The following is a 23842-nucleotide window of genomic DNA, read 5'->3' on the forward strand; positions in this document are numbered from 1 at the left end:
CAGTGAGGACAAAAAAAATGTTTGCCTCAAAGTGGCAGAATCAGCACAAAATAACTGCATTACTTGCACAGAAAGGGTGGGCTGGGAAAGATATTTGAGTGTAAATTAATGTTGATCTTAGCTGGAATAACTTGAACTCTTCAGCACTTGCAGCTGCACTGGGGACTTCACTGGCTGTATGAAATTTTACACATCTGTCAGCTTAACCAAAGACCAAAACATAAAATCTACTGCTCAGGAATGTTATTTGAATTTGTGAAACTTTTTAGATTTTTAGGTTATAAACTAACAATGGATTACTTAGAAAACTTATGAATGAATCATAACTACAGTACTGACATCTGCAGTAGTAGACAGGCTTTTTGTTCAGTGGTATTCATAATATTTAAAGAAAAAGTAAGAACCATTTTGTTCACATCAGTTCTGTATTGTTAAAAATCAGAGAAGCCTTTGTATGCAAGAATAAATGGCAAGCAATACATTAATTAATAACAACATTATTGGCATTTACCCTTAGTATCAACTATTTACTCATCCATTTGGCATCACTGTTCTGGGATAATTTAAATCATAAAAAGGGCCTATTCAAATCCGAAATTACAGTTCTGGCACTAAAAAGAGGCCTTGAGGATGAATCACATCATTACTTGGTTTTGGATCTAACATGCTGAACCATCAAGCAATGTATCACAACTGTGCTTAGGGCATGATCTGCACTGGCAGAAAAGCTCTGTGGCACATAGCAGGGACTTTGTAACCCCACAAAAGTAAAAAATCATTAAGGGCAGGTGGTTCTATGTGTCATCAATATAACGTAAGCCAGTGTTTTGAAATCTGCTAATGGACTGTCAGTAAAAGCAAGAAAATATACTGAAAACTTCTCAGTCTGTTAAATTTCAGTGAGTTTTACACCTCTTAATTTCTATCAAGCTTTAGGCAGGTTTTAGAACAATTATATTGTTTAATTATTGGTTATAAGACAATTTTCAAAGAGTCGTATCACATCATTCATTATACAGCAATTTTTGCTACCCTTCAGAGCCTGCTGCTGCAGCACAACATTAAGGTTTTTGTTGCAATTAAAGCTTCCATACCTGGAGTAGGTTTGTGATTCCAGTAACAGACCCTGTCTAAATACTGCTTTGAGGCAGATATTACAATGACTTCCAGGTACCTCACTGCTGCCCTTCAATATACTATCTCTTCTACTGGCCAATCCTTAAGTCTGATATTTCAGGCTTTGCAGAATCTAGCCCTAATGGGCAGGTACAATTGCTACCATGAAAAGCAGGTTGGCATTTGGTATTTTATTTGCTGGGAATGGGACAAGAACCTTAATTCTGTTATTGAAAGGAACATTTTTTAATGTGCAGTTTGGGGTAGTATGTAGACAAAACGTTATCTGATAGAAATTACTTTTAGGGTGCCATCTAACTAAAGTGAGCCTACTGTGTATCACAAACCATTTTTCACTAGAATGTATGGCACTGATAAATGGGATGCCATCCAGAGGGACCCTGACAGGCTTGAGAAGTATGCCAATGTGAACCTCATGAAATTCAATACAGTCAAGGTACTGTATCTGGTTTGGGATAATCACCTGTATCAGTACAGGCAAAGTTGTGAACTGACTGAGACGGACTTGGGGCTACTGGTGCATAAAAAATTGGACATGAGCTGGCAATGTATGCTTGCAGCCCTGAAGTCCAATCGTATCTTGGGCTCCCTCAAGAGCGGCAGGACAAGTAGGTCAAGCGAGGTGATTCTGCCCCTCTACTCTGCTCTGGTGAGACCCCACCTAGAGTCCTGCGCCCAGCTCTGGAGCTCTCAGTACAGGAAAGACATGGACCTTTGGAGACAGTCCAGAGGAGGCCACCAAGATGATCAGAGGGCTGGAACACCTCTCATGTGAGGACAGGCTGAGAGAGTTAGGGTTGTTCAGCCAGGAGAAGAGAAGGCTCCTGAGACACCTTATTGCAGCCTTTCTGTACTTAAAAGGGGCCTATGTGAAAGATGGAGACAGACTTTTTAGACGGGCCTGTTGCAACAGGAAAGACGTAATGGTTTTAAATTAAAGCAGGGGAGGTTTCAGCTAAATATAAGGAGGAAATTGTTTACAATTAGGGTGGTGAGACACTGAAACAGGTTTCCCAGAGAAACTGTGGATGGTCCATCCCTGGAAGTGTTCAAAGTCAAGTTAGACAGAGCTTTGAGCAACCTGATATAGTAGAAGATGTCTCTGCCCATGGCCTTTAAAGGTCCCTTCCAACTCAAACCATCCTACGATTCCATGGAATGCTCTTTACTATAATTTCCATGTCAATGTATTTCTTCACAAAACATGCCTGTCTACTTCTTAGCTCATTTGTACTACAACAAAATCCAGGCATTCCGAACAGAAGCCCTGGCACCAAACAGTAGAAGTACATGGAGTTCATACTGGTTATTAGCTCAGAAATGCAGACACCTGGAACACTGTCATGATTAGTGTTAACAGGTGCCCTTCTGCTCTAAACGTTTGGCTGGTTTTTTTAAACCTGTGGTTTTAAAAAATGGACTTTACTTGAAATGTATGAATAACTCAAACTGGAACAATTACAACTTAGAAAAATAATCCAAAATAATAATAAGAAAGAAAGAAAAAAAATAGAAAACAAATTAAGAAATACAATGAAAAAATGGAAAGTTTTCTTGGATAAGTATTTGCAATGTTTTTTTGTCCCCTTCTTTTTTTTTAAAGTGTTTTGAATAGACACATTTTCTAATTGTGTCAGCAGAGACAGTGTTTATGCCAGGATGTTCCTCAGGACTAAGACATTAAAGAGACCAAACTGAAGCATTGTTAGAAAGCCAACTACAACTGTACACAAAAACAACTACTACAATCACCAGAGTAATCCATTTCTTTTCCCTCTTGTGTACCTTATGGCAGAATTATCATCCTTGTATCTGCAGATACCATCCTCGTAACCATCATCATCCTTATCTGTAGATGAGGAGACTAAGGCATAGTGTTCAGAAATTACAAAGTAGGGGCACCCACAAAAATGGACCTCATGTTATTTCATCTGCATAAAGTTGTATGTAGAACACATGCACCAGACATGTGACCAGTACATAATGCCAGCAAAGGTTTACCCTGTAAATGTTCAGAGCTTGGAGCATCACTTCAAACACAAAATGATCTTGATCTGATTTTTTCTATGCAGAGAAGTTAAGCGAGTTTTTCTCTCTAGTGATCATGTTTTCACAGTCCTCCTTTGCCACTTCCTTGGTCTGCTTGGCTCTGTCTCTGCTGCTCCCCCAACTTCCATCACTGACCATGGACTGCCATGCAACTTAGTTAAGTTTGCATCCAGGCAACATCACACCTATCACACCTGCCCAAAGCTGGCTGCACAACATTTCCACAAGGTATGAGAGAATAAACGATGGACTTCCACACTGCTAATAGCGGCCAGCCTGCTCTCCCAGCTTGCTCTGGAGCTTGCTCAAAGCCTGCACTTAAGGGCTGGCATGCATCCAAGCAGTTCACTTGTTAGATTACTTGATTCTAGGACCAGATGTGCTAAATGCTTTCAGAAAGAAGAGCATTTTACCCTACAGTGGTCATGGTTCTTTGAGATGTGCAGTAACCTGCACACAACAAGTCTGCTGAAAGTTATTATTCAATAATGTGTATTATCATAATGCCCACGATCCTGAATTATGCTTCAGAGTGCTACTGTGCTAAAAGTTACCAGCCTAAGTCTGTGGCATATTAAAGTATCAAGGTCTGAGAGGAAATAGTTTCCCTTTCTCTTCAGATTAAAGAAACAGAACATATGGCTGTATTGCTTCAAAGGCATTCCTACAGGGCCCTGCGTGGTACGCTGGGGACATAGCTGTGTGCACGGTCACTGAAGGACCTGGGAGGAAAGTCACTTAGTCTCCTGTGGTGTTACTGAGACCTACAAAGGAGAAAATTCTCAAGCTGATGAAAAGAAGAATATATGTCCCTGTCATGAAGAAAAGGTCTCATTGAGGCCCAGAAGTGATTTATATGGTACATTTGCTTCCAGCAGCAGGGAGGCAGCCTGGTTTCACCTGCAAGAATTAAAGGCAAAGGCCAAACAGGGACTAACATTGCAGAAGCTTTGCTGTGTGATCAAGCTTTATGACTGCTGGTGCTGAGGTTTTGTTATTTCTTTCCTTAGGCCTGAGCTTTCACTGCAATCTCCCTGAAGCACCTCTTGGAGCAATCCCTTTAGTGCCTGGTGTTAGTACAGAAGGCATCACCATCTGCTTTAGTGCCACTAGAGTCTGTATTGCAACACGGGCCTTAAAGGTCCTTTACATTTCTTTAGGGAATAGAAGTGCTTGCATACTCATGGGTGACAGATATTCCAGTCACATTGTAGTAAAAGCTGCCCTTCACACAGCCTAGAGATTGCAAAAGAATACAAGGGAGAAGTAGTGTGGATAAATACAGATAGTCCAATGACTGGGAGCTACAAAGAGAGCAGGCCCATGCCCATAGTAAATTATGCAGGAAGCAATCCACAAAGAGTAGTTTTCCTAGAAAATACCTGGCAGTTAATTTCTCCCTATCAACTACTAGATTTGAGTAAATCCAAGCTAGCAGTTACAGATTTGTAGGAGTCTTGGAAGGATTTATTGCTATATGGGTGGAGGAAAGAGGTTTACAGGGCAAACAGAGTGTGAGAGTGTAGGGACATAAATGCTGCTTATTCTTTGCTTTAAACTTTGAAAAGATGCATCTGCGTAAGTCAGTATCTTGCTGCTTCATGAGAACCAGCTATGTTCCCATATGTGTAAAGTGTAGGATTTGTAAAACGTTTCTGCATTAATCTTGCTTTATTTAACAGAGTGAAGAGGCAGGAGGGTCAGCAATGCAGACGGCTGCTCTCGTGCTGCTCCTCCAGGCAGGAGAGAGAAGCAAAGTTGCTGCCTGGTAAGCGGGAGTGAAGCAAGAACTGAGGGGAAAAATTGAGCACCTGGGGGAGAAATGAGCACCAGAGGGTGGAAAACAAAACCAAAACAATTGGAGCACCATGGCTGCTGCCAGCCCAGGCCACCATGCCAGCCAGTCGTGGTTACAGACACAGCTGCAATTTATGGAAACCACAGGCAGCTTTCCAGAGGGGTCCATGCATAGCAGTATGCTAATGCAATGCCACATAGATTCATTAATCTGTAGTAACATCGTGCTTGTAATCATAAAGCAGTTATGCAACTCTTTTTGACACACAGAAGAGTCTATGGTCTAAATTTCTATCAGGAACACAGGTGGATATTAAATAAGAATCCAATGAGAAATTAATCAAGTCAGTATTTCTAACTGCTAGAATGTAACTTTTTTTTTTTCCCCAAGAACCAAAGTTACTGCTTTACAGCAATATCCGATAGCATCCCCTCGTCTTTTATTTTTAAGAGAAATACAACAACTAATGTAGCTGAAAAAATCCTACCATACTGCCATTCATTATAAATTACTCCCATAGATGTATCATCACTTCGCATATAGAGACTTCACAAACAGAAGTGAATTGTTAAGTGAGGAGTGTGCATTATATATCCTTCTCTGGTAGCAGAAAAATGAATGCTAATCATCATTGCTGTGCCCATATGCATTACTGCATTTCTCTGAGGTGTTAAAATTATTTTTCCTATAGTTTCATAATACATAGAACTTTATTTTGAACCCTCCCACAAAAGCCCACACTTAAAACTTGACATGAACAAACAGAAATAAAAAGCCTAAAAGAAAACAAAACAAAACCCCTACAAATTAATTAGATTTTAATTACTTCAGTAGAATTCAACATAGGTCAAAAAAAAACCAAAGTATATTCTTCATAAAAAGCTGTTAGGTAAGATTAAAAACAACAAAAAAAGTGGCTTCACAAGTGACTTTCAGCTTCAGAAAATATCTCTAAAGAACAGATCTAACCAGATGCAACCATTTCAGAATAGACTTTGCAGAGCAGTGAAGTGACTTTTTAAAATAAGGTGTTCATAATCTTTCACTACCAGCAATTATTCCTTTAACGCATCTAGTTATAATGTGCACCTGATACGCCAAAGAAATGACTAAATTACTCTTCTAAGAAGGTCCATATAAATATGTAAATATATACAATCTTTAAAGATGCAGATAGGTAGATGTCATGTTTCAGTCCTATCATCAAGTTGCTAGTTTCCCTAAAAAACTGGAGAATATGTACTAAAATACCTAATATATGTAATTGCTCCATACATACCATTAAACTATTATACCTTATTTTGCTCATCACAACATAATCAGCATGTAAAATCACACATTCTTTTCTGATGAGATAACTCTGGTTCTCTTAAGAGCACTACATCAATGTATTTATTCCCTCCTGTTCACAATTGAAATTCTACTACAGAGCAGAATATGAGATATTTAAATGACAATTTTCAACTTCCCTACCCCAGGACAGGGTGACTTCACCTCCACCAGCTGGTGGGGCAGGAAGGGTGGGACCCTCGATCAATTGACTGGGCCCTTAACAGGACCTTGAGTCAATTGACAGGGTTGTTAGCAGAGGAGGTGCCCAGAGTAGCTGTGAAGCTTCTGGACCATGTTGTAATACCCACAGCCAGATCTGACCAGACTATAAAACAGGGTTCCTGCCAAAAGGCCCCTTGGAGCAGCAGGTCTGTGAACTGGAGCCCTCTCCTTAGACTGGGATGCTGTCTAAGGAGACTTCCCAGGATTGAAAATTCCTCACCTCCTCATTTGGGTGAGCGGTTATTTACTGGCTATATCCTTGACTGAGTCTTGCTTAACCCAGGCAAGTCATTATTTCTTGTGGGCACTCTGGAGTGAGAGGGCTCTGGTTTTGTTTCTTGTGAGTGTGTGCCTGCACCCTGTGGATCCTCATTATTCTTATTTTACTGTACCCCCATAACCTCCTCAAGTGATATCCAAACATGTATTTCATGTTGTCAGAGTGCTAAATAATTGTATAAACCCTGTTTCTAGTTGGTTTATTGGCTGCACTTTTCCAGCTAGAATAAAATCTGTTTTGGAACTTCCTGTCCGCCTAAAACTGACTTTGGGGTGCCTCCGTGGCATATCCCTTTAACATGCTGTTTAGGAAAAGTTCTTTCAAGATCTAAATTATTTTCTGTTATATCAGTCTGGAATTAATTACTCCAAATAAATCTGTGCAAAGTCAAGGAAATAACACATATCCTACTTTTTCTCAAAGCAATAAACTAAGAACACTTACAAACTGAGACTGTGGTAACTAATTGTAAATCTAAGTGCAACTGATTCATAAACAGAATACTGACTTCACAGATAGTGACACCTGGCTGAATTTTTTCATTGAGTTTGAAAAATACCTATTACAAATACCATTATTATTAATAATAATAATAATATATAGGAAATTAGATTATTCATTTACCTGGTTGTATCCTCTACTAAATTAGGATGGGTAAACTAGTTTGCAATTGACATGTATTGCCATTGATTCACTTTATACAGACTAAAAAACTGCTGAAGTTTAGAATTTAACCTAATAACATTAAATAAATCTGTAGGTTGAGCTTTGAAAAGCCGGTTAGTTCACACACAAATCAAGCAGTGCTTCAGAGATCACTGCTGCAAGTCTGCGTTTTGCATTCAAAATGTTTAATCAGTCTTCAGCAGTTTATAAGAAGACAAAATACTTTCCCTGTAACTTGAATGACAAGAGAGAGGTTCTGATTAGATCTTTCTGGAACATGTTGGATGAAAAGACTATTTTTATTAAAAAACATCAACTTGTGGTATCTGGAAAAATGTGCATCACAGGCCAAAGTTATGACAGATGATTGCCTGCCCGTAAGCCCAGCGTCTCTATATGCCAGGAAGGCTTCCCTCTGAGCCTGGGTGAGCTGGAAAGCATCAGTTTTCAGGTTCCCACTTTGAATTATGCCTAGACCCAGAGGCACATCAACACTGTGGGTTAAACACGTTCCAAATCCAGCTTTGCCTGTCTTCATACTATTTCTGGGCAAGGATGCCCAAGATTTGCAGCTCACTGGCAATGTTGCCTACAAACTTCTTGATTCCTAACAGCCCAGATGCTTGTGCAGATGAATTGGAAAGCTCAGGCGTGAGCAGGGTCACCACTCGATCCTCCAGACTCAGTCCTTCATCAGTAAGAACAGATGCTTCAAGCCTGAGGCATAGCCAAACCAAATTGCCCACAGTTTTCATGGATGTCTGTCAAGCTGTAGGGCAGCCTGAACTTCCAAACCACCAAGCAAGGACTTCGAGTTTCTGAGATGGATGTGAGGCATCTGCCCTGAGGTCACAGACCCTGGGAACTAGGCAGGTCCTGCTAATAATGGTGATGCTCACAAGAACAACAACCTGCAGCTCCAGGAGGACGCATTCCTTCAAAAACACCATGTGTCTGCAACAAGTTTGAAAAAACCTAAAACTTCTGGTAAACCGAAAGCCTCAGTCTGTGGCCAGGCCAAGTCCTTATGTGCTGCTTCCCACAAAGTACAGGCTCTCTTATGCCCCCTCCCCACGCACTTGTCCGAAGACTTCTCTGTGGGAATCCAGAAGCACAAACACCCTTGTCCACACAATGAACATGCTCTTTGCTCCCTTGGACAGGGCGTAATCTTTCAGATCAGAGCTCATCTTCCTTGCAAAAAAGGACTCAGAGCTCATGTACATTAACGCAACTTATCGCTCCTAACTGCTTCTGTGCATGAAGAAGACATACTGGGGTATAGACACAGACTGTTACACTGGAGTTTGGAGATGTAAGATAAACTGGCTTGTTATGGAGGGATGCAAAGAACCAAGCTCATCCAGTGAGCTCTTCTGCTTTCACGAACCACCTGGATCAGTATTTTTTCATACTCAGCTTCAAAGTTCTTCAGTTAATAAACTGCTATGCTGTACTGTTAAGACTGTAACATGACAGCAGAAGTTAATCTACCATCCCTAAGATGCAGTTGATTAACTTCCATTAAAGTCAGTGACACTGACAATCATGTATGAAGAAGTACCTACAACTCTAACAAGTATCTGGCTCTGCACATCAAATGAAAACACAGTGAACTTTATTGAATATGCTGGTAAGATACAGTAGTACTTTCTCTTTCTGCTCTGGGTAAAATGAAATATAACCAGAAATCAGAAACAGATTTGGAAAATAACTAGCATTGTTATATTTTTCTACAAATCTGAAAAAATCAGACCTACACATGCAACTCACTAATGGTGTTTCTCATATACAAAACAATCATATCTTTACATATAGTTGCCTTAATGAAAGAAAACATTACCTTAAATTTAAAGATAAAATCTACCTTATTGTAAGTATAAAAAAATAAATACTCCACTAAGGAATGGAAGAAACAATAAAGCACATTTAAATAATTTCATTACATTCTAAGATGCTAAATCATCTGTGAGTGGTTTCTTTTTAGATGAAAAGAAATCAAAATATAGGACAGATGTTGGACAAACCACATTTGAGGTCTATCGCACACTGGCATTTTTCAAATGATTTTGGCTCATCTATTAAATAAGGTGTATTTTGCTTGATTTTGAAAAGGGAAACATCAGGAAATATTTAAAGGCCAATTGCTGCCAATTAACTTTGATCAGCAAAAGTTGCATTTGAATCTTTCAGATTCTTTTGCCTGTCTGGAATAACACACTATTCTAAAATTCAGCAAAACAACAACTTGATGATTAATGTGCGTTGGCAGCCCCACCACAAGCTTGCTTAACAGTTGGATTTTAAATAAACAGCTGTCTTCATTATGATGGGAAAGAAATCTGACTGTTTTCAAGTTTTTGTGTTATTAAAATATGATCAGAAATTGCTTTTTTTCCATTTTGAAATGAAACAACCAGGCCTTATGGTGACAGTCTCTTTCAGCAGATCGGATAGTTTTAGAAAGATCTCACAAGCGTCGCCAAACCATCGCCCACGTAGGCTGAAAAAGCCCTTGGCATGTCGGCACCAGCTCCTCCCCGCACACCGCAGGGGAGAGGCAGCGAAACCCCAGCACACAACAAATCGTACCTGCCACCAGGGAAGGCAGGGGACCCCCAGTTAAAGGCCACCGAGATGGACAGTGTACACAACATTAATGGTATCCCTCGGGTTTAAGGTCATACTCTGCCACAGTGGGATGTAAGTGAGAAATCTGTACCCAGCTTTTAACTGCTTATAGAAGCTGAAGTTTTAATGTTTAATGGCCTGTGCAGACTATTGAATTCTAATGTTTATAGGTGCTTTTGGCGTATCCACTTCTAAAGCTTGTCTACTGTGGTCATAAATACTAAGACCTGTGAGGACAAAACCCTACCATTTAAACTGTCGCAATGTTTGAATGCCAGTGCAGACATTTAGTGTAGATATTATCATATATCCTAATGACTAAATTATACAGATATTTTCTAAATGTTTTCTTATTAAAACTGTGAAATGAAGAATAATTGTCAAACCATCTAATAACACATAAAAAGGGACAAATATTAAATCACCTCTATGTGTTTTAAAAGAATAAACACTTACTTCTAAATCATTGAAGAATAGATGCGTGTCCGCCAAATTGAAAATCATCTCTTCCATTCGGAGTCCAAGAGACACAGATGTGGGTGGATCCTTAAAGAAGAAATAGAGTATACCATCAATACCGTACCTAACATACATATCAGAATACAAACTGGAACAACTGCTTTTCAAGAGAGGTTATTGGATGGATTACACGTAACTTGTTCAGTTTAACTTCAGCAACTCACTAACCCTATGCTGTAACACTTACCAGTAACACTAAAAAAAATATGACCTTAACTCAACTGATATTATGATTCTGCAGCGGGATCTCTGTGGTCAACCCTGTGCATCCCTGGCACGGGCTCTCTGCCCGCCCCCATGCACAAAGGACAAATCAATTTCACCTAAAACTTCTCCAGATTTTGCAACTGTTTACAAGTTTTATGATCAACCAGGGGTACGATAACACTATTGTCACTCAAAATAAACTCTCAGTGGTCACAAGTAAAAGGATTTGGTCCTGGGAATATCTAGTGACTTTAAAGCAAATCACCGTCGGTGTTTTATTTGCAAATGGCAATTATATTTAAAACCACTCCTTGATTCTCCACAAAACCAAGCTTTAATTACTCTTTCAGTTGGGCCCACCCATGCAGAGTGAACAAATCTATTGTTTGTTATTAATACATAACACACTTTAACTTCTCTACAGAAATTACCATAACAACTTATTCCTTACTGAGCTAATAAACTCAAAAAGCATGTTCAGCATTGTGGTTACCAAATGCATTACAGATGTTTGCCTTGTTTTGATTTTTTTTGTGTTTTATGTATTCTCAATTTGAAAAATAGAAAAGAGAGCCCAATACATACACTTGATATAGAGTTTCTCTTTTATAAAGCCAAGTATATCCAAGTGCACAGAAGCAGGAGTTTGAAAGAACATGTTATATTATCTCATGACACCCTCTATTAACAATTTTAGTTTGTTAGGAACTGCAGAAGTGACAACCCATATTTTACTTAAAATAAGTTCATATTCTAAACCTGATGACAACTCCAAGTTAAAAACCAAAAGATGCAGTCTGTAGTTTCTTTTTCCACTTCTCAATCAAATTAATAGGTGTTTCAACATGATCTCTGAACTTTCAAACATTTTTCTATAACTACTGGTTAAAAGGCAAAATCTGTCAGTAGTAAAGATTTGGAAAAGAATGGGGATTTGGCAGCCTGTTTGCCTTCTGGAAGTACCAAAACCCAAGCAAAACTAACCAGAAAAATAATTATGGAAAGAAGCATTTAGAAACAAAGCCACAAAGAACCAACAAAACATTTATTCTTGAACTCACGTATCTTAAGAGTAAATAAGTATTCTTGCATTAAAAAAAAATGCCCTTATAAATGGGAAAGAAAAACTGCATCATGCTATTCTGCTGAACTTTTGCTCTTGAAAATAAGCCTTCTATTTAAACTGGCACCACCATAAAAAAAGAATATCTGGCTTCTTAATTCAAATGGAAAGACTTCAAAATATGAACAAAAGTATTCTGTGACTCTGTTTTAATACTGCTCTATTTGTAGACCTATGTCTTCCTTTATTTTACTTTTGTAGGCATGTGAAGTGGAAAACAGGTGATATTTTCTCTCTAGATAGGCCTGAGGCTACTTCTCCCTCCAACATTCCTCCTTATTTTTGTGCCCAGTTACCACCCCACCATCCTTCACAGCTCATTAGCCTTTAAAAAAAAAAACAACAAACAAACAATGATTTTTGTTGTGCCTAAGCACTAACAGAAGTTACCCCAGAGAAGTCTCTGCTCTAGTTATTAAAAGGAGTTAGACGGACTAAGTGTCTAAGATGCAAATGAAGATCACTAGCTACATCTTAATTATCAACTATTATACTAACATAACAGTGTAGAACTGAGACTCCATCAACAAACAGGAACATCATTTTGAAAAGCAGAATAAATGGACAGACAGAGCACGACATTGGTTATGAACATATATGGTTAATTTTAAAGAAATGGCTTTGAATATATTTTTTAAGTGTCAATATACGCATGACTTAAATTAAAAATTTTTATTAAACTTTTAGTCACACTTCTGAGTCTGAACAAATGGCTTTTTGTAAAGCTTTCTGTGAACCATTTCACTCCAAGGTATTTTCACATGGCAGACAAAACAGAATAGGGATTTCTCTAAAGTAATATTAAAATAATGCCATTTACTAGGTTAATTTAATTAGGAGAAAAACAAATAAGAAAATCATTGGCACCTACTGAAAATGTCAGATTAAATACCATAAAAGCTAAGAGAAGAAACAAAACAGGTTAGTCTTCAAAGAAACCTTAATTTCTTGATTAAACACAATCTTTTTCTATAGCAAGTTCCACTTAGCATAAAAACTGTGTTAAGCCGCAGCTCTGGATACCCACATATTTAACAGAAGCAAAAGCCTTATCTGCATTAGGGTTTTAAATATCTGTGTAGTCACAATCTTGCAACGGCTCTAGTAAAAAGCACAAGAGCCTTGGTTTAAGGCACAGCAGTAGATTAAACTCTGATGTCAGACATTACAGTGGGGGATGAAAACTTGAAAAAAGAAAGGGCTAGAATAAGATTAAAAAAAAAATAAATCCCATACCAAACCTTCTTTTGCAATTTTAAGCCAATAATTGCCAACTAATTATTGTGAGGCATCACACAATGAGGAGGAAAGCTAACAATCTGTTCTTGTTGATTGGGATTTGCAGGTTCAGTCCGAGTGTCTTTTCAGGTATGGCCAAAATCAGGTACAAATCTCTGAGGGAGGTACAGTTTAGCCGAAGAAAAGAAATACCAATGTCAAACCGCTTAAGCAGGCCTCTTGTTTTGAATACTGGTATTGGAGCCAAAACATTGTCTGTATGTCATTTCAAAATTCTACCCACTTGATTTCTTTGTTTTGTAGAGAAACAAGAAGCTGAAAAACAGGAAAGTTCACTTTGGGTACAAGGCTTATTTTCCACTTAAGCCTACAGGTCACAAATGAAGGGTTAAGTGAAACCAGGCTTTGTTTTTCTCAATCTCCAAAATATATTAAACCACATTAAAATACCTTATAATTTAAAGGAAAATTCCTTTAAAGCCTCTGAATCTAAATGCTTTCACGAAGAATGGAAATGTACGTAAAGACCACGGTATTCTAGGGCCAATATTATGATGTATTTCCACCTGCTCCAAGATACTAAAAAAGGGCTCCAACTTTTTCCAAATTTCAAAACTTAATCAGTTGACATCCAGCTCAAAACATAAGTTTTTGTAGGTGTCAGAAGCCCCAAAGTCAATTAAAGTAAGTGATAATTTTATATTAGTTCAACAAGTCTTTCTCTGTACATATAAATAAATTCCAAAAGCAAATATAAATGTTTTGGTCTGTTTGGTTTCTTTTTCTTCTCTTCTGGAAGCACAAATCATGCTCCTATACTAGTTTCATACATTTCCATTAAATTCACAAAATTCAAATCACCCTTAAATAAAAATGTTGCAGTTTATACCATGACTGTGCAAACTGAAAAACAAGGGTATAATTTAGTTCCACAAAGCCAAAGGACAAAAGCAGGGAGAAAGCAGAGCACAACAGCAGCAAAAGGAGAGCAGGTGATAAAAACAGATGAGAACGTAAGAATACACAGAAAAGGCTGGTACAAGCAGGAAGCTATGAGGAATGAGGTAGAGAATATGCAAAAGAAAATCAATCTCTTCAGCATTAGAGCTGCTCATCATTCATAGTCACTCACCATGAAACTCACTCAGGCATTATGACAAGAGCTGAATGCCAAGTTGCCAAATCCCCTACCATTTAATTAGGTTATTTTTGTTTGTTTGAAGATCCAGCTTTTGTGTTTTAATGATTATGTGAGCAGCTTAGATTTATTTTTTTAAAAGGGCATTTCTAGCCCTCACCGCAGTGCAGAAACTTATGAGAACGTGATGTTAGATGGTTCAAAAGGAGAATACAGGTGAAAAGAACAAAATTTCACCTCAACATTTTTTTTTCCAGATTGATGTACGATGTGTTTTTCTGATTTCAAAGGCCAGAAATCAATAGGAAACACTCCTTAAAAAAATGTGCACCTTCCATTGCTGCAAATAAACCCTACAATTGTCATAAGACACATACATGTATCAGTATGTTTGCTTTGAACATTTGACACTATCTTCCTCTTGTGCATGTGGAAATAGTGAACTGTTGTCTGAAGCTGTTAATAAGCCAAGAGAAATTGTGATATGAAAGAAACATTAAGAAAAGAAAGCAAGAGTGGAACACCTTCATGACTGCATCTGAGAGCCAAGGGCATGCACATTGTTACCCATCACCAAAAAGATATAATATTTATCTACAGCACATAACACATTAATTCTTAGCATAAGCACTAATGCCATCATCCTTCTTAACATCAACAGTTGGCCGTCATCCTGCAATGCAGAAGTATTCTGCTACGTGCCATGCAACTAGCGCCAGCTGGGTGAAAGCTCCATCTCACTTAAACAACCAACAGTGAGGGAGCTACAATCAGAAGCAACCCATCTCCTTGCAGCACCCACATTTATATCTCTTTGCAGCTGAGTAACAGCCATTTACTCAGCCTCAAGCATCCAGCAAGAAAGGTGTTTATGTTCAGGCCCCAATTAATGAAACCACTATAGGGAACTATTAACAAATGAAAAAAATATGCTCGCACAAGTACGTCTATGGCAATGACTAATTAGGCTTTTCCAGCCCTACTCTGCTGCCAAAAAGCAAGTGGGGAGATTTTGCTGGCACTGAGGCTTTGTGTGAGCACTGGGATTTGGTCTCCTCATTCTATACTGAACTGTCATAGGCTTGATGCTTTTGGTATGCCATGAGAAATGAAAAACAACTTTTGATAAATGTTTAATACTCTGATAATACTGTCTATATGTACCCAGACAATAATTATTGAACCATTTAAAGTTCTAGTGTCTTTTTGCTACCTAAATATGAACTAACCGCAGTAGAAAACAAAGACTACTGAATTAATTTTCTTTTCTGACATGTAATGAAAAAGAAAGAATTACGTTCCTCAAATAGGTAAGCTGCTATTACAACAAATACTTCTGAAAATATACTGCACCTGAACAAGCAAGAAACGTTGCAAAGCAGTACCGCTTTAGATTTTCATAATGCAATAATCTGCTAGGAGGAATTCAGGAATTGTCCCAGGCATGGACTGAATCAGTGGTATAATAGCTTTTCATTTCACTCAATTGGGTGTAGGGCAAAACCTTTTAGTGACGAATATAAGCTTTATGAGAATATAGAGTGATTATATGAAGCCAGACAAAACTATTTGGTTGTTCTTTATATGAAGAATTCTTTAAGGTTACCAAAAACCACATTCTAGTTATACCTCACATGAGGTGAATATGAAATGGCCAACAGACTTTAGAGCAAGCTGAGATATTAACTTTCAAATACAACCCCAGAAAAACAAAGTTTGATCTCACAAGGGCATTCCATTAATAAACTTTTTATTTTTACACTTAAGACCATTTTCTTTTCTGAGAATTACCAAGGAATTACCAGAAAGATTTGACTCATAAACAGACTTCCAAAACCATCAGTCAATATGGAGATTTAAAAAATATTAGGGTAAAAAACTTTAGACTAATCTGTCTCTGTCCAAAAGTATTCTTCCTCTTGTCTTCTCAATGGAGAGAACAGCCTACTGCTGATTACTCAAAATTAAAACGTTATTTTAGAGATCACTCCTGGAAGTTCTTCACTCTCTGCTGGGAGGTAAACCTCTGCAGATTCTGATTATATCAACAGGTTTCAGACACTCTGTACCTACAAACCAAACCTCAAGTGGCCAAAGTATTATTCCAACACTATTTAATTATTTATTGAATATGAGAGTTGAGTTTTTGCAAAGAATGGACATGTGAAACAGCTTTACTCCTTTATTTTTTAAGTCTTGAAACTCCAGTACTGGTTTGCCCCTGGAGAATCAACTAATGTTCTGGCCTTCCTTGTGTATCAACCATAAAGCAGCAAATATTACTGAAAATATCCATCAGTTTCTTGACACTTACCCTTCCATATCTGTTAGCATAGGACCCTGTAAGCAAGGAATGGAAAATGATGATTGTCTCATCCAAATCCCAAATGAATACTCTCTGCAAAAAGAGAATCAAATCAATGTGTTCCTCTGTGAAGCTGATACTTGAAATGGAAAGTTAAAATTTGAATCAGTAAGCGCACAAATGAGAAAATTGTATTGAAATGGTTATATATTAAAACCAAGGTTTCCTTGCTCTTTATTTGCAGAACTAATAGTTTTTTTTTCCATAATAGGGTAATTCAATCTGTTAGCATTTTACTACAATTGCTATTATATCAAATTATTCCATTAGAATAAAATTATAGTTATTGTCAAACACACACAGAAAATGAGATTGTACAATGTATTATTTTGAAGCCAGATGTGAGATAGAAACTGAAATAAATGAACGAAAGCCTCTGAAAATTAAATCTTCTGGGTTTGAATTCTGTATTTCTGCCAGTCTTACAAAACATAGTTCATATAACTGCTCTTAAAATGACCTCTAAATCCAAAATAAAGCAAATTGCTGAAAAGCACTTAAATGTCCTTAATCTGTGTTCATTTTTAATGGATTTTAGGCACCTGAAGAATGAAAATTATGAACATAGATGCTGCATGTGTAGGAAGTCATGGCATCAGTGAATCTTTTGCTTACAGCCAATGGAAAATATTTGTTTTAAATTTGTCCTCTGACCACACACAAAATGATATTTTAATGAAAAATAAAGTGTTCAAATGCAAGTACTTTAAATCCTGGTGAGATTGTTTTTCCCATCATGACAAATGGGCTAAGCTTTTGGAAAGGAAAAGTAATGCAGTGTGGACACTCAAAGCTGTGGTGCGTCATTGGAGATGTGTTCTCAGCACAAAGCGCTGGCCACTGAGGGGAATGTGAACATAGCATGAGAGAACAAAAACCACTATTGTGCTTGAAGCATCTCCTGTCCAACTGCAAAATTTTCTTTGACTTGGAAAAAAGCTTTTCTTTTTTTTTTTTTTTTAAATCAAAAGAAGAAACTTCCAGTATTTTTCAGAGAAAGTAGATGCTTTTCATGAAGAAGGTTCTTTAGAAGAAAAATTCTATCTTCTCTAAAAATACTGTTTGAAAAAAAAAAAAAAAAACCAAAAAAACCCCAAAACCAAACAACTTCTCCCTCCAAAATAATGATATAATCAGAGCCTGTAAGAGGTCAATGACGTCTAATATAATGTACCTCTAGATCAGAGTCAGGTGGTGGTGAAGGATTATTGTTTCTTCTGCCACGTCCACGTGATTTCCCATCTGAACTACGACGCAATCTATCTGAATCGGAATCTTTAATGGGTGTTGATGGACTGTGGATTGTGCTGTATTCTGCTGCAGTAAAGAAATTACATTTTAACTTTCAGTTTAAACTTCAAAATGTTCAACTTCCTTGCTTTTTACATGTGACACTAAAACCAGGATGTTCACTAAAGAGTCCTAACCAAAATAATTACATCTACAATGCTAAGTGGCAATACTGATACAGAATTAATTCAATCAAGTTCAAGTTATATGTAAAAACATAGAAATAAATTATTTCAGTAAACAGATAAAAAAGAAGTAAAAGATAATCTTTATTCCTTCAAATCACAGAGGAAATCATATAGCTTCATAGACAAGATTAAACTCTAGATTAATGATTTTAAGGGATACCAGCTTTTTTTTTTTTTTTTTAGGAACACTGATTTAATTTTAAGTTTTCAAACACACTTTAAGATAATCACTGTGGTGACTGGTAAGAAAAAACATCATATATAAAAATATAACATATTAAAATGGTAAACTTTTCCAAATTGTCTGATTGCAGACACTTTTAGGTCACTACATTTGAGCCAGATCAACAGAATTCTTTCTGAATATGGCAAAAAAACCCAGAGCACAGGGTAAGTTCAGTTACTAAGTTTTAAATGTGTATCAACTATGAAGATGAAAGTTATAGAATTCTTCAAAGGCCTGTTGAACACTGAACTTTTCCAATAAGCACCATCAAGACAGGATACAATTCTTTATACAGTATTGTATGCTAATAGTTATGCTTCAGTAAAATTTATTTACAGAAATACTTACTGTCTAACAGGTGGAAAAGAATTATGATTTGTGCATGTAAGAACAACAAAGTTTTCCTGAAAACATGTTAGCTGGAAGATGTTTTACTACTCTTAACATCCATAGACTCAGTAACAGTGAATTGCCTGAACATTAACAAGGCAGAGACCCGGCATAAATTATCCTTTCTAACTAATTTAACCAAAAGTATCATATGCCTCAGAAATGCAAAAACATATTTTTAAACCTCTTTTCAATACTTCCCTTCACAGTCTTACAAATACTTTTATTTTGATGATTTTTTTTCCTAAAAAACCCTATTTTTGTGAAGGCAGTTGGAGTTTTCAGCATATGATATCTTTATAATTCTCATTTGTCAGTTAACATTAACTGCTCTTTAGAGTTCAGTAGATGTGGATATTTGTACCAGTATTAATTTGCTTTTTAATCAGCCTAGAACATGACATTCCAGTTGGAACAGACAAGTATACTTCTCACACAAGTGATTCTTTCTCCTAAAAAACCATCCTGTTGAGGTCAAAGGTTAGATTAAAGAGGAGACTCTGGACATCTGTGTAACACCACATATTCACAGTTACTCAAAAGAATAACAGTTTCTTGTGCTGAATTGAAGGAAAATGTCTCGAAGTTCTCATGTTCAGCTTTAAATCTACACTTAACGGAAATTAATACATATTTCACATTATACTTTTACCTAAGTATCTCAGACTACATTAAACAAAGCAGACTAAGAGTTTAAGATGTAATTCAAGGTAAAACAAATAATTTTAAAAAAGACACTCGACCTATACCTAGAAGAGTGATTCTATGTACTTGCCAAATAACAAAAATGATCCAGCCACATAAGTCTGCATAACTAAAGACAGACATTTAAATGTTGAAGATCATGTACATTCCAATATATATTTTTCCTACAACAATGTACACTTCAGCATATTTAAACTAATACTTTGAAGGTTCATTCCTCTTTCACTTACTCTACTAAAATGTAAATAAGAAGTCATAACTAGCACAAATTTTCCCAGCCTTTTAAACATAAATGAGTTATGAGCTACACATTATTTTCATTAGTAAAATCCTTCATAAAAAAGAAAAAGAAAAGAAAGAAAACAATGTGTAAAGGCTTTGAAATAAATTATAACCCAGTAAAATAAACAGACCAGAATTTCTTTAACAGGTATGTTGGCCAAATACTTGCTTTAAAATTCAGATGTTTGGTTTGAGGCTCATTTCCATCTCCCCTTCTCAGGTGCAAGTCATCTGTTTGGATGAGCCAGACCCTCACCTGACAGATAGACTCCCACCCCTTAGCCCACCCTTCTGGGGCCTGCTGTACCTGCATCATTCCCAAGAGAGATTTGTCTGTCTTACTCTTATGAATCTGTCCAGGAAATCTACTGTGCTACCATTAGAAAAAAAACAAGTTCAGCATTCAATACAGCAATTTAAGTTCCATCCATGAAAGTGGGGGAAAAAATCTTCCCTTCATTGTATTTGTAGGCATTTGAAGACTGCTCTCAGATCTCCTTTGTTGTTAGGTTGACCCTGCCCTGATGATCCTCTTTTCCAGACTTTGATTATTGCTCTCTATTTTCTGCCCAAACAGTAATCCAAAGCAAAGCTTTACTTCCCATGTCCTGCCACTGTCCCCTGAACACCACTTGGTAGGAGACAATCTGCATTTTCTGCAATATTTTCAGTAAATGTTGGTTTCAGGATCCCTAGATCATCTTGTGTTGAGGAAGTGACACCAAACTGGTTGTTCCTCAAACTGGCCAAATATTGCACATGAACTGAATACACAACATTGCTAATACCTGGAGCCTCTGAGCCTACTCAGGAGACCAGTCTGTTGTCAACAGTGTGACAGATGGCAGTAACCAATGGGGGGGAACGTGACATCGTGTGCATGAAACATATTCCATGTATGTAAAGGGAAACCATAGCATGTACTCTTTGGATTAAGGCTGTTTGACAGTGCAGCCTCCGTGTGCATGGCCGGGTTACCAGCTCACTGTCCAATGGTTGCTCTCAGGTCCTCATAAGGAAACCCAATTAAAGAATCCAGTATCCAGCTGAGCCCTGAGCCTCGACAAGCCCAAGCCCAGACAAATTCTGGAGCAAGAAAAACAAGAGCGGCTGAGGGTACTCAGTGTGCCACTAATATAGGGAGTACTGAGAGAGGTCCACAGGGAAAGGTAGAGCCTGGAAGGAGCTGCCAACATTCCCCATCCCACATTTGTGCAGTTCATCATTCCTGCCTAAATGTATACCTCACACCTGCTCCTATTCAGATCACATCTCCATTTTTTGAGTTCTCATCCCGTCTCCAAAGAACTCGCAGCCCCTCTTAGCATGGTGTCATCTACATATTTAATAGGCAAACACATTCTGTTCCGTCATCTAAATGATTAATGAAAATGCGGTCTGGTGCTAGGCCCAAGGCAGACACTGAGGAATGCTGCTGTAGCCATCCTTCTATTTTAACAGCAAGCCCTCACTGACTTCTCTCTGGACATGGTTTCCTAAATAGCTTTGTATCATTCTGCCATAGTTTCTGCTAGACTGGTTTAGCCTAGTTTGCTTATAAGTTTGTTAAGTGAAGAGATTTAAGTGTCAGGACAGCAAGAACCTTGCTAAAGTCAAGCTACATAGCCACAAAACACATTATCATTATAGCAGTTATTCTACATTCGCTGGTAGGAGGACAATGATTTGTTCAACCTCAGCTGACTTCATAGTAACAGACAGATTGTAATATTTGCCAAACGAAACTGTTATGTTTCTAATGCACTTAATTTAAATTTATCCTGTTCTTGAGCATTACAGACACAGGGAAGTGCAGGAGAAAACCCAGTCCTCCACAAAATCATGAGCAGAAAAGGGGATGAGGGTCAGCTCTCTGCTGCCTGTCCCAATACTAAAGCAAGATTCCCAAAGGAAGCTGGCAGCAGCCAGGTTAAACAAAAGAAGGAAGAGTTCAGATAAAAGCTAGGAGATTTGCAGCACATTTTGACAAAAAAAAAAAAAAAATCCAGGTTCCCAAAAGATTACAAAGGTTCAAGAAGAGCCTGAAGACATCCCTGGAAGAGAAGCATCCAGGAGTGCTACAGCAATGCTGCATTAGCAGGTTGTGTCTGCTTAACAAAATGAGTGGTGGCAATGACCCCAGGCATCACTACCTATTTTCTGGGAGGTCATTTCAGTGTAGGTCCAGCCTGATCTATTCTCCTGAGCATCCTTAAGAGGTGCTGGAGGAACTAGGAGCTGTCCTGGAGAACACCTTCCAGGTTAGATCTGTCTGGACGGACTCCAACCAGGTGCTCTAGGACCACTCTGCTGAGCCAAAGCTCCTCATTGAAACAGACTCCTGTTCCAAATTAAAATGGTAATGTAGGCACACTCTAAACATACAAACAACAGCAGCTTTGGAAATCCCCTGAGATGAAAATATCTGGAAGCTGGAAATGTGCTTAAGGCAAATCTTACATAAGCTCAACCTGTCCTTGCTGTTCCCAGGGTTTCTGCTGATGGCCACCAAGACAGGAAGGGTACAGGGCCGGTTGATTCATCAGTCTGGAGCACTGCAGTCACTTCTGTGTGTTGCATATGCCTTCACAAAATTATACTAGTAATGTAGCAATAGTTATGCTTCTGCATCCACTAGCAGACATATAATTTTGTATCTCTCTGCTATGGCACCTCTCTGCACTCTGCCCCAGGCAGACACTAAATGTTACAGCTTGTTTCTGCTTCACACACTCAGAGTTCCCTCCTCCAAACCTTGACCAAGTATAATAGGCTCAATCTGGGCTTCCCTAGTCAGTCAGGAAAACATTTTAAACCCAGATTCTATAAATGTATGCCTCCTTTTCCAGGAGTAATTGGTATGCCCTGCACCTGATCCCTGGTAGTAACCCCCATAGTGCAGGGTGACACCAAGTCAGATATAAACTACACATAACTGTGAGGAATAAAATGTGTTTACATTCTGATTTACCTACAATATATGAACCATACTGTAGCAGACTTTCTCCTGTGCTTCAAGGCATCATATTATTGCAACTTGACATAACATTTCACAAGCATGTTCTTCCCTGTTATACATCATTGTGGGCAGTTTTGACGATCTTGTCACACAGGACAATTTTTCATCATGTCATAAATACGAATATTTTGATTACTTACTAATAAACAATACAACCAGAGAGATACCATTTGCAACACCATATTCTGTAATTCCATTCAGTTTGTTGTGGAAATGCCCCTAAGTAATTGCTATATTTTCTTTCTATTGATTTCAATGTACCATACAGCAATAGTATCAAATGAAAAATCTGGGGAAAACTAGCTATCCCAGAAATCCCAAAATAAAGTCTACCTCTAGGTAAATATGACTGCTGAATGTGTGGGTAGAGCTCTTGCTGTTGACAAAGCCATTGCAAATTTCATGAGACTTTTTCCCTGCTACACTGCAATGGTATGCAAAAGAGTAAATGCACATTATCAAAATAATCATATCTCATGTCACAATGTAAATCATACGGACAAGATGGGGCTAGGATAGCTAATACAGGCTCATGTCTCTGCAAGTAGGTATGTACAAATATTTTCCATTTGGATTGTGCCCAGGTTAATGGTTTCCCCTCAAATCTTGTACTTAATTTTGAATAAAGATCTTAAATACTCAGGCCAGTGTTTTTTCAACTCCTGTGTACTAAAATAAAAATTTACGATACATGTAGTTTGAATATGTCAGTCCCATGCTATGATTTTCTTTTGCATAAATAAAGTTTTCTTTTGCATAAATAAAGCTAACCACAGAAGTTCATGAGCACTATACAAACTTCTTTCTTTACTGCTTACATAAAACTAGACAAGCATTAAACAATGCTGCAGAATCGCATAGGTATTTGAGGATTTTTAATTTTTTTTTTTTTTTACTTCTCTATTAAAAATATGACTACTATATTAGTAGTAAGTAAAAGTACTACTTAAGTATTGCAAGAAATACAATAATGCCTGCTGACAGGATCATAGAAGGGCATCTTTAGTGCTGTTTTGACAAAAGATTAAACTCTTCA

General features: G+C 37.7%; 1 protein-coding gene across 34 annotated transcripts in view; it reads right to left on the reverse strand.

Moving 5' to 3' along the window:
• Positions 1 to 23842, reverse strand: part of EYA1 (EYA transcriptional coactivator and phosphatase 1) — a 169271-nt gene that overhangs the window by 27958 nt on the left and 117471 nt on the right. For 25 of the 34 annotated variants that reach the window (XM_065053793.1, XM_065053782.1, XM_065053774.1 and 22 more), the window contains 3 exons: positions 17881 to 18023; positions 16656 to 16739; positions 10572 to 10661 (listed from right to left, as the gene is read on the reverse strand). In XM_065053793.1, coding sequence (XP_064909865.1) covers positions 10572 to 10661; positions 16656 to 16739; positions 17881 to 18023 — 317 coding nt within the window. The remainder of the gene's footprint in view (positions 1 to 10571; positions 10662 to 16655; positions 16740 to 17880; positions 18024 to 23842) is intronic. The other 9 variants (XM_065053776.1, XM_065053775.1, XM_065053772.1 and 6 more) reach the window with 1 other exon arrangement.

The sequence above is a fragment of the Columba livia genome, chromosome 2 (genome assembly GCF_036013475.1).
Source record: "Columba livia isolate bColLiv1 breed racing homer chromosome 2, bColLiv1.pat.W.v2, whole genome shotgun sequence".
In the NCBI taxonomy this organism is placed as follows: Eukaryota; Metazoa; Chordata; class Aves; order Columbiformes; family Columbidae; genus Columba; species Columba livia.